Genomic DNA, 11,973 nt, shown 5'->3' on the forward strand with positions numbered 1-11,973 from the left:
GCGCATGCGATGTAGATGCATTGTACATTTTGTCCTCGAGCCATTAACGCATGCGGTGACCTATTTCCTGTAAAACAGAGACTTGGAATTTCGCCATCGCAATGGGGTTAGTGGATGTGTTTACGACACTTTATAATTTTCATATTTCTCAACCAATTCTTATACTATCGACGCAAGTTTATCACACCCCCAAATTTAGATATATGCTTGTCCTCAAGCATATCTTCAAATGTCGCGGACACCTTGCCCAGCCCCTGTGTGCGCGCTGTTTCGCCCTATCACGAGCATCAGCACCCAGATTTGGTCAGAATAACCTCCAAACGGGTTGTTTGAGGGGTTTGGCCAAAATTTTGTCATTTTAAGTAGGGTAAGCTGGTAATTTTGGTATAAGAGGATATTTTTTATATTTTAAAGTTATTTTATGAAATTATGGTATTAATTTGAAATTTCATTGGAAATGGGAGAAATTTCAGAAAACACTTCAAAGGGAACTTGCAATGGAGAGCCCCTGCAAAAACTGTGAGTGGTTATTATGTTATTGTATTATTGATGTATTTCTATATATATAGGTAAATATATATAGGGGATAACATTAAACTGGCATGAACAAGGATACATGTTTATCTGGTTACTATGCTTGTTAAGATATTGCTTGTATATTTGTGTTGGAAACTGAAATTATACCTGAGATATATAGTTAGCATGCTTGAAAAGACACTTGGCAGGAAAATATAGTCGATTTCGATCGACGGGAAATCATAGTCGATGACGACCGACAAGAAATATAGCCAAGTTGCCTAAGTATAACTAGCAGGAAAATAGTCGATGTGCACATTGACAGGATAATAGGGTATAGGGAAAGTTTCCACAAGAATTATTATTATATTGCTTTAAGGTACGATCATGCCAGGAATAACCAGTGGTATAGCTGGGAATATTTGACCAATGGATGAGCTGGGAATAATCCAATGGTCGAGAAATAATTGTGAACTTGTGACAATGTTCTTGTTGATTATGTATTGATTTTCAAAAAGTACATTTCTGTAGATAAAGTTATTGTTTTTTTAAAGACACCACTTACTGGACTTTATAGCTCATATTTTCCAAATGTTTTTCTTTTCCCCCCGGTAGCACAGCAAAGCGTTCAGAAAAAAGTCACCAAGCCACCAACACCAGGAATTGGGAATCTCTCATAGAGCATGACTCGAATTGGGTAGCTGAAAATCAGTAGGATAGCTAAATCATTTGTATAAAAATTATATGAATATTGTAGACATTCTAAATTCTTAGTCCACAATAAAGAAATATTGGTATATTAGCTGTCCTAGTTGTAAATTGACTGTCTTCACGCTCGCTTCTGGGTCTTGGGCTAAGGCTCGGGAGGGTGCGTGACAATAGAGAACTTTGGCACCCCTAATCTTATCACTTCTTTGGTGCGTGCCTATTCCTAATTGTTCCGACAAACAAGAAGTTTAACCCTTTTTTCCCCTTCTCATCTGGCCCCTCGAGAATATTTATTTTCCCGAGTATAGGCATAAAATCTGTAGAATGATGGTCAAATCAAGTGATAATATACGGGGCTACAATTAACTCCATCTACAAATACACCGAAGATTAGTTAAAGAAACTGTAGAAAAATGTTAGAACTCAAGTCAAACGTGTAAAGCTAAAGCTTGGGGTTACAATAATGAAACCATAAGACAACTGTCATGTGCAATTGATATACAAAATGATGTTGATGCAAGTTCCTATAATGCCTAAAATGAATTGAGAAATGAGATATGCAAATACATATGATATGTATGATGTCAAAAAAGTCTTGCTCTTGTCTCAGAAAAGAAAGAAAGAAAGAAAGCCTTGCTCGCCTCAAGTTCTAATCCCTTTGAAAGAGGATGACAAGATCCTAAAGAGGCCATCTGGATTATCAGCATGCACCTGTTAATAAAAAAACACAGCATATAGTATTACTCTTTGTTATATCATAAATTCACCAAAAATGAGGGGGAAAAGATTGGTAAAAAGAAAAGAACTATACCCAATGGCCGGCATCCTCAAGGACGTGCATTTCAACCCCACCTCCCTCTTCAACAGCCAGTTCCTCTGCAGCATGAATTCTCCTAATGTCTTCAAGTGCCCAACGGTGCAAACTTCTTTCAGCTTTCAAGAAATTGATATGCACACCACGGGGAACATCTTCCACAATTTTCCTACAAAACAATCGTATGGATTGCATAATCTACTTGGGTGATCAAACTTAAAAGCATTTTGAAAGAGGAAAAGAAAATATGTTAATAACCAAAAAGTATCTAAAGTCACTACCATAAATTTGTCTCTTCATAGGACTGATACATTTCAGCAATGCCCTTGAGATCAAACGCCCATGAAAAGCCAGACGATGATGAACCACGAGGCCCAATAGGTCGAAGGTTTGTAACGACCCACTGTCAGCCAATGGAATTTTCAGAAAAGTTTCAATTTCAAACCAAAAGCCAAAAACACGACATGTACCCAAAGTTGATATCTTATCAGAAAAAAATTATCCATATCTTACATAACGGGGGAGACCTTCTATAAACAAAACAGAAAGTAAAGAACGCTGAAGTCACAAACCAACCAAAGCAAAAGATAGTGAAACTATAGCATAGCATCATTCACATGCTTTCTTACAAAAACAAGTGGCTGAGAACCCAGCTCCAAGAGAACTTTTTGGGCGTTAACAGATTGAAGTTTTGTATTTAGAACATGTTAACGCCTCTTTTCCTATTCATACTTCTGAACTTTTTCGTTATCCACCTTTTACAGTTTTTTAGAAACTTATTTTCCAATATTATGAAGCAAACTTCTGAGATAGTACTTGTTTAGCAACAATAAATAGGTGAATATTTAGAAAATTGAATAAATATTTAAGACTGAGGGTAGTACTACTGCACAATCATGTAATATATGAAATGAGAAGAAAGGAGGCTGAATCAGGGTGATACATGAGTGGAGCCTTATCTAAACACCCAAATACTGAATTAGGACTTCATATGAAGATAGACGCAAAAAAAACCTGCTTAACACTAAACACTCAAAAGATAATCTTCGCATGACTGTAGAAGCTCAAAGAAACTGCTTGACTAAATAGTTTAAGAGAAAAGTGACCGTGATACCTGTGCTACATCCTTAGAAAATCCATGTTGAACAAGAGCATTCACGACATCCTGCTTCGAGGATACCTATTACCATAAAATATGTATATGATGTGCATAAACAAAATAAAGCATGAAATATACATATCGCGGAGTCTCCCAGTGAAGATATTGGAATGTAGATATTACAACTGTAACAAGAATATTAGAGTGGTTCAAATGCTAAAACAAAAAGATAAAGAAAACCAATCAGTGGACTGTTTCCTTTACCCACCCAAAAAAGAGAGAAATACGAGTGGGATAAAACAGTATACTGCAATTTTACCTCATTTCCCAGTGTACTTAGGAAAGATATTAATTGTTCAGGATGGTCCTCTCCACCTCCACCAGGTCGAACTATTCCAGGAGTGGCATCCAGAACCCAAACCTACAGGAAAGAGAAATGGAAAAAGACAAAAAAATGAAAAAGAAAATAAGCATCACGAAAAGAAAGGACACAAGCTCTGTTTAGATTCTTTGAAAGAAAAAGTCTACACAAAGGAACATAATTTATTGCATTTGATTACCTTCCACTCCAAAATAAAACCTTAATTAATTGCTTCTCTAAATTCCTTTCGGGGAAATTTCTAATACCTAGGTATTAAGTTTATAAGACTTGAGAGCAAAGATAAACTCGGTAGGAAAGAACCTACTCTCACTGGCCGTGCAAGAGGTTTAGCAGCCTGTTGTACCATACTCAAGACAACTGCAAAGATAATTTAAGGTGCAGTAAGCACCAGTACCATTAGCACCTGAAAAATGAATAAGATTTCATGTCAAATTGCACAAAGGCTAGTGTCCATTCCTTGTTAGGTTACAAAATACCTTTTCCTCCAAAGCTGTGCCCAACTAGAACTCGAGGTGTTATTTTCAACTGTCGGACCTAATAAACAATTAATGGAGTTCAGAAGACAGTCGTGTATCTATTTTATCACACATTTAAATTACAATATCTAGTATCCTCATGGAGAAGGAGCTAATGTACATAATTTAATTGAAAACTAGACGGCTGAAGCCAAATATGAGAACAACCTATTATCGTAGAAAACATTAGTTTTAAATTCTATGTATAACAAATTCTAGGCAGGAAATGGCACAAAACATTATATCATTTAGCTAGAAACCTATAAATTCAAGCAAGAGCGCGCAAACACACCAAAAATACATATCATGTGCATTATAAAAGTTAAAAGATTTTTAGACCTTAAAACTCAAAGGATGCAATTATACAACCTATATAACAGATCCTATTCAAGTAAGGTTGTTAGAAGTTTTTTAAACCAAAACAAAGAGGCCTAATTTTCAAGAAACGAATACAATTAATAATTTTATTCAATGTCTGAAGGCCACACACCAGCTTCAATACATCAAGAGCAGTAGCAGAAACAGTGTGAGGGCTTGTCTTCGTAGTTAAGGTTGAATCACCATGACATCGCAAATCTACCAAAAGAAACTGCAAAATAACAATAAAAGAATAAATGTAAGCTCAACATTGTTAAAACTTAAAACCGAGATGCCCTCCTTATATTTTAGCCTATGACATTTAGATATTAAAATTTATGAATGCAACCAAAAGAGTGAGAGAACTATAATTGAGAAGATATAAGAACACTGAGCGAGCATGAGTTAGGTGTTACCACGTGATTTCTAATGCTAATGCAAACATGAAAGGATTTGTCTTGTGAGAAACACAAAAAGAAAAGTAAAAATTAAAACATGGCTCTAGGTTGTAATTTTCCAGGGAAAGAAACAACCTTTTTCAATCCAAGAAAAATTATATTTTTAAGAACAAAAAATGAAAGTAGCTCCCCCATCCCCGAGCCCTAACACAATTTGAAAAGCTACCTGCCATGCTGGAAATTCTTTAGCCAATCTTCTAGCAAAGGTTCCTGTAGCACAAGGTACTAAGTGAGCATTCTAACTATCAAAACTACAGTTACAGAAGGCCAAATATAAAAATTATGATATTCACATTTAAATTTTGTATCTAGTCTTTCATATACACACACATATACACAGTCCAAGTTGCCACCATCTTCTTATATTATCATCAAGGAGTACAGCATATCTCTTTTCACATAAATGAAAAATTAGCATTGTAAATGCAAAATTATGGCGTGAAACTAACTTGATGCTGCAAATTAATTCCCTTACTTCAATAATTCATGCAGACCTAAAATCCAAAGACATCAGCTTTTATTTCATTGAATCTTCAAAGTACATAAGATCATTGAGATCAGAAAAAGAAAGAAGAAAGTTCATCAATTCTCTCTAAGTGATAATTGTCTTTTAAGGTTTCAAACTTATCAGATTTAGTTTGTTTGACCATTAAGCCATTGTGATAACATCATGTGAGTCTGTGGATGAACACTATGCTATCAACCCAGCATCTAGCATGAAAAAAGATCAAAACATACGCAGGCACCATGCCACTTAACTACTCAGCAAGCATGAACAGGTTAAGAAAACTATTCAATACAGCCCAAAAAATCTAAGTGCATACCCCAGTTCTTTCTGCTGCCTAGAATTCCATGCAGAAAGACTGCTGTTGGTGGATCTGGTGATCTATCCAATACATTACTCCACTTTACCTGTTCAGAGCATACGGAAACACAATTTAACAGCAGAATCCCACAAAGCATGTGATAGCAGTCATAAACTTCATACACCTTCATCTCCCTGATATTCAGAAATTATTTATTTGTACATAAAAAGGGAAATCAGATTGCACCATAACCTTTGCACAACCCTATTTCTTAAAAATATAAAAGAAAACTCACTATAAACACATTTTTTTGTAACATCACTGAAAAGAAAAAAAGTTCTAAAATATTTGATGTACCCTTGTTTATTGAGAATAAGAAATCTAGTAGACACAAGTGACGGAAATTCTACCATACGTTTATGATTTGAAAAGGTAAATATTTGCAATGATCCAAATTTTCGTTAGCATGTGTTAGGAAAATCAAAGAACCCACATGTAGGATAGCAAACAAAATAGGTTTAACCTGGTGGCTCAGAACAACTCACATATCAGAACTGAATTTCACCCAGTCAGTCCTGCCGCTAAAATCTAAATACATGAAGAATCAAGAAAATATCTGTATACAAGGTCCATGAAGAGTAAAAGGGATTCATAAAACTTACAAGTGCTCCTTGAACTAGATCAAAAGCCTGTGAGAAAGAAAATTAGCCCAGGTTAAATGGAAGGGGAAAAGAAGGAGAAGAAGAAGAAGAAGAAGAAGAAGAAGAAGAAGAAGAAGAAGAAGGAGAAGAAGGAGAAGAAGAAAGGTGAGAGTTTAATTTCTTTGATATTAAAGAGGATTAAATCAACAGAAAGTTTAACACCGGCTGGCAATGGCACTAGCCTTGTAAGCTCTAGAGGAGAATAGATACCAATGTTTCGGAAGTCATTTTCCCGAGATTTTGATGTGAAATCGTCTCGTCCAACAATGCTGCACGGATAGATAAGTGTTTAACTGCAATGCTTGAACGACCATGAGCAAATTGAGGCAAATGCACGCCATTCTGCAGAAAGCACAACATAAAACATATTAATCATTTTCCAACACGGTTTATTGGGCATGGCTTCACTAAAACCAGACAGATGAATTCTGTTTAAGTAGCAAGTTAACTAACTGTAAATAACAATTGAGAAATCATTTTCACACCAATTAGCAATGATAAAAACTCGATCATCTTGGTCTGGTCTGAGTGATTGAGCATATTAGTGAATGGTCCAGAGAATGTAAGCCTTAACAAAAATTAAAAGGTAGAGCCGATATGCTTTTCTCAAATAGGAAGAAGATAGGCAATTAGGGGCAAAGGCATAAGTGGCTTGTCTATAAAGAACTTCCTATCCCAACAGAATTAAATTAAACCTTAGAATGGCTGACAGCGTTCAAGTGGAAAAGTGAAATCATTCTTCTCCGGTAAACAAAAACAAGCACAAAGAAGCCTACTTAATAATAATTCAGAAAATAAATAAAACAGTAACTTCTGCTTGAACGAACTACCATAACAAACAAAACATCTAGGGTAAAATAAACTTTTAATCTTAGGATTTTAACTTATTTCTATTTGGTTCCTGTATTTTCAAAACTCAAACTTTTAGTTAGCCTATTAACACACCTTCCATCTCTAAATTTTTCTGATTTGTTATCTACTTTCAAACACTATTTTCAAAAACCAAGCTAATTTTTTTAAAACAGAAGTAGTTTTAAAAATCTTGTTTTGTTTTTTGAAATTTAGTAGGATTGAACTCTTTAACAAAAGCAATATAAGAAACTAAGAGGAAATAGGTCTAATTTTCAAAACCAAAAAAACCAAATGGTTACCAACCAGAGTTTAATTCTTGACATTTGAATTTAGTTTCTAACGTGACCCAGTTCCTAAAGTTTGGATTCAATTTTTAATTGGTTTCAAGAGTTCAAAATTCATTTTTAAATGGTTGCCGACTGCTAGTTGATATAAAGAAATGATGTCGTGACGATTAAAACATGCTAGACAATTAAAATATGCTAACCCAACTTTGTTGTTATGTATTTTTTGTTCTTTTGACACTCAATGAACAACTAGAAATAAATCTCAAACTTCAAAAATTTAAATCTCTCCGATCAAATACATGCGAAATTAAAATTTTTAAAAAAATGTTAGTTTAGAAAAATTAGAGCAAAAAAAATGGGACAAAGTATATTTTAAGGTAATTGCAAAGGGTAATACTTTTATGGCTAATAATTAAGTATCGAGTAACATTTTTACAGAACTGCAAAGTTAGCCAAATTTATCCGTCCTATCAGTGATATAATTTATCACTGATAAATTCCGAGAGATGGATCTAAATTTTGAAATATTTACAAATATTTTTGCATTGTGTTATATTTGCCAATACTTTGGATGTAACAGAGGTGTTTTTGGTAAATTTTCATAGGTTATGTGGCGATGATTGGACTGTTTGATTTAATAATATAGACTGGTTTGACTATGGTGTTGTGTAATGATGATTGAGGGCGTTCTGGTAATTTTTCTAAGTTAAGCGACTGTGTTTATGATAAAAGTTTTAAATATGGACTCATGCATGCTAGTATATATGATGCATGTTAACCTTTTTATTTGGGCAATGTATACCTTACGACTGATTGTGTATTCCTTTGGGATACATACCATGACTGTTTATGTGCACATTTATGACTATTTGTGTACCTTCGGATATACACTTATGACTGACGTATGCTCCCTCGGGACACACCTACGAATTGTGTACCTTCAAGTATCACCTATGACTGACGTGTGCTTCCTTAGGACACATCTACGAATGATATGTCAACCTTTGGATATACACCTATGACTAATGCGTGTTTCCTCGAGATCACGTTTATGACTGATATGTGACCTTCAGGTTTACTACGAATATAATATGGGTGTATACTGTTGCTTAGATAAAATGTTTAACATGTTACCTAGAGGGCCCAGTAGTGGGCCACTTACTGAATATTTCTTACTTTTTCTTATGATATGTTTTTCAGGTAAGGACAAAGACAAACCGACGAATGACAAGAAGAATCTATAACTGTGCCATTGGGACCAGACATAAACTTGCACTCATGTTTATCATGTTTAAAATGAGTCTTGGTATTTGAAAATTTATAATTTTTTATGTTAAACTTTCAAGTTCTTCGATGTTTTTTCAGTTTTAAATTTATGTTTTTAGGGGACCGATTAAATATTTTGTTTATTTGATTTATTTATTAATTTAAAATTTTGGGTTAAAATAGTCAGCTCTGTTTCACTGAATTTATACTTTATTGGTCAAAATGTTTGAGTGAAAATGTGTAGTAATGAATAACGGTCCTTGTCAAAGGACTCAGTCTGAGTCGTTACATTAGACCTAATTTATATATTTGGAACTGCCCATCTATTCTAAGCCACACTTGCTTTTTTTTAGTAACAGAAACAGCACACTTGCATTTTTATAAAATAAATTGAATCGTGTGATTTCAGAAAGTGGTAGGTAAACGACTTCACACCAATCTTGCATGCGAGACTGATGTATTTCCTGGTCGGTCCGAACCGAATTAGACCAGATTAAAGTACTCAGGGTAAATCCTGGCGCTCCTTTTTTCTTTTCTGGGTCTTATACTTTTCATGGACTGAATACTTTGAAGAAAATAGACAAAAAATGAAACAAAGAAACAGAGACCGCGGCGTAATTTAGCATGTTCGGTTTTCCTTCTTTAAGAATATTAAGGGGTTTCAAACCCACGACCATAAGACCATTTGAGCTATGTTTGGGCAAGAAATGTTGGTACAACACAACGGTGAAAAGAGAAAACATAAAAACAAGTAGCTGAAAAAATGAATGAAGGAAAAAAAAAAAAAGTACCTGGAAATGACAGTTGAAACGGACCGGATTGGCAGGCCAACTGAGACGGCTATCGAATCGAAGCGTGGAGCCTCTGTCAGCGAAATGAACAAGGGATCCGGAAAATGTAGCCGCAAAACTCGCAACTATCGGCATTGCAGGGGAGATAGAGAAAAAAGAGGAATCATAAGGCGAGAGCTCGGTTTAGAGAAGGAAGATCCGGCGAGGCAATGTTTAGGTGGAGAAATGAGAGATGAATTGAAGGCGAAATTGATGCAAAGCAGAGGAAAGAGGAAAGAGGAAAGGAAAAGGAGAGGCGGAAAAAGCGAGGAAGACGCTGTGACGGGGCGTCCCATGTTAGTTGGACCGTCCAGGGACGAGCGGGAGACTCTGGGCCTCCCGCATGTTTCACACCTATCACCTATGCGACGAAATACCCTGTTGCCTGCTTTACACTACTGTCTACGGGAAAACACGCTTTTTAACAATGAAATAGGGTGGACCCATTCACCTTAACGCAAAGCAATTTTATGGGGTAAATAACAGTTGTGTTGTATTCTGCTCCCTTAATACTAGTAAAAAAAAAATGAAGATAATGTTGATTAGTGAATTATTAAACTCCCTTTACTAATTATTTCGTTTTTCATTTTTCGTTTTTGAAAATTAAATATATTTACTCTCAATTTCTTACAATAGTGTGCATATTTCTCAAAGAAAAAGAAAATTCTTAGTCAAAATTCAAAACACAAAAAACTACATTTTTCTAGTTTTCAAAACTTGGCTTAGCTTTTGAAAATATAGGTAAAAAGTAGATAACAAACTAAGAAGTTAAAAGGTGGAATGAATGTTTTTGTTTATACACTTAGTTTTTTGAAAACCAAAAACCAAAAATCAAATAGTTACTAAACGAGACCTAAGAAACAAGTTTTAACTTTATGAACTAAAATTCATAACTGAACTATAAAGAAGATGAGCACTCTCTTAAATTACCAAGGGCTTGAACATAGGATCTCCATGGATCACCTACTCTAATACTATCTTAAATCACCAATTAACCCAAAAGTTTAAGCTTGTAGCTAAAAGCGAATTTAATTATATATCATCTCTCACTTGTTGGGATTAGTATCCTAATTCTCCCGGAATCTCGTAGTTTGTAAACAGTTTGTACATATTATTATTAATAAAATAAGATCCATGATTATTTTATGTAAACTTAAGCATGTATATGAGATATACAAGTGGATCATGCCTTAAGTAATAACCTAAATGGTCTGTAGTATAAGAATAAATGAGGGATACCTTATCCTAGTGACATTACGGATATGGTCTGCTTTGTATATGTTTACAAGTGTTGTAAACTACTATAGATGGTCTGATTCTGACCATTCATGTGGAGACATGCGAGCGGGAGTATCTTATACAAAGAGTGTGTATAAGACTGAACCACGAGATGATTAGTCTCTTTATATAACATCGTTGATAATTGAGACTTACATCTCACTAAAATGACCATAGGTGACATGACATTAATCATGAATGTTTTGGGAACTCTTGCTTATGAGGGCGGTTCTTTGATTAGTATGGGTGAGAATGGCCAGATTTCTGTTAGGAATGTCCTAGAACTCGCAGTTGTAAATTTTATGTTAAACATTCTATTTATCAATAAAATATTATTGAGTATTTTATTCAATAAAGTTATTGTTTTTGCATTCTATTATGAAAATCTAATAAACATGTCCACGGCTATAGTATGAATACTTTAATTTTATGTGGTGACATAAACAGGATCAAGTTAATAGTATATAGCCTAAATGGTCTATAAGTATATAGATGAAATTGGGTATCCCATCCTAGTAACACTATTAGATGGGGCCCATTTTATATAGGTAATACAAATTATGTGATCCACAGATCATTCATGTAGAGACATGTGAGTGGGGGCATCCTATGCAATGAGTTTGCATATAGACTGGATCATGAAATAGTCACTTTTCTTTATAATGACCGTTTACTGTTAAAACTGACTATTTCATACTTAAGTAACCTAGGATAATTCGATCTTAATTCTAAGCTAGCTATGAACTTCTGTTTATTCGGGATTATCCTTTAATATGCATGAGTGAGAGTAGTCCAACAACACTACTCAATAAGCCTTCCATTTTAAGGATAAGACCGGATGAATAGCTGGGGACATAGCCCTGCAAGATGGAATTCACTCCTACCCATTTTAGTGTTTGTAGATAAGTTGTTCGTTGATTCCAGGTCTTGAACAATCGGGGCTTCGCCTTCTCATGGTATAGAAGGACATGATTCATAAGCAGTATTTTGAATCAAATTGTTCATTGGATGGTCAGTAGGGACTTAAGGAAAAAGATGTATTTACAGGGGTAAAACGGTGATTTTGACCTAACTGAAATTACGAACAACTTGTAAAGGATCGAC

The 11,973-nt window shown here is 34.8% G+C and overlaps 1 protein-coding gene across 1 annotated transcript; it reads right to left on the bottom strand.

The window, feature by feature from the left end:
• Nucleotides 1-1,581: 1,581 nt before the first annotated feature.
• LOC120076901 (protein ABHD11) lies at nt 1,582-9,997 on the bottom strand. The gene is made up of 13 exons (XM_039030858.1): nt 9,553-9,997; nt 6,567-6,698; nt 6,318-6,344; nt 5,674-5,761; nt 5,016-5,059; nt 4,525-4,623; nt 3,996-4,053; nt 3,824-3,876; nt 3,457-3,558; nt 3,153-3,218; nt 2,320-2,441; nt 2,036-2,207; nt 1,582-1,935 (listed from the first exon to the last, which is right to left on the bottom strand). The coding sequence occupies exons 1-13, from the start codon at nt 9,685-9,687 to the stop codon at nt 1,867-1,869; spliced, it is 1,167 nt and encodes a 388-aa protein (XP_038886786.1). The 5' UTR covers nt 9,688-9,997; the 3' UTR covers nt 1,582-1,866.
• Between the last annotated feature and the right edge of the window lie 1,976 nt (nt 9,998-11,973).

The sequence above is a fragment of the Benincasa hispida genome, chromosome 4 (genome assembly GCF_009727055.1).
Source record: "Benincasa hispida cultivar B227 chromosome 4, ASM972705v1, whole genome shotgun sequence".
NCBI classification, from domain to species: Eukaryota; Viridiplantae; Streptophyta; class Magnoliopsida; order Cucurbitales; family Cucurbitaceae; genus Benincasa; species Benincasa hispida.

Bases quoted from the DNA above. Each gene is read 5' to 3' on its own strand.
- LOC120076901 (XM_039030858.1), bottom strand. From the start codon at position 9,687: ATGCCGATAGTTGCGAGTTTTGCGGCTACATTTTCCGGATCCCTTGTT. The intron at 3,877-3,995 runs GTATTTTGTAAC...TTATCTTTGCAG, and splicing joins GCACAGCTTTGGAGGAAAAG to TTGTCTTGAGTATGGTACAA. The intron at 3,219-3,456 runs GTAAAATTGCAG...TTATGGTAATAG, and splicing joins TAAGTACACTGGGAAATGAG to GTATCCTCGAAGCAGGATGT.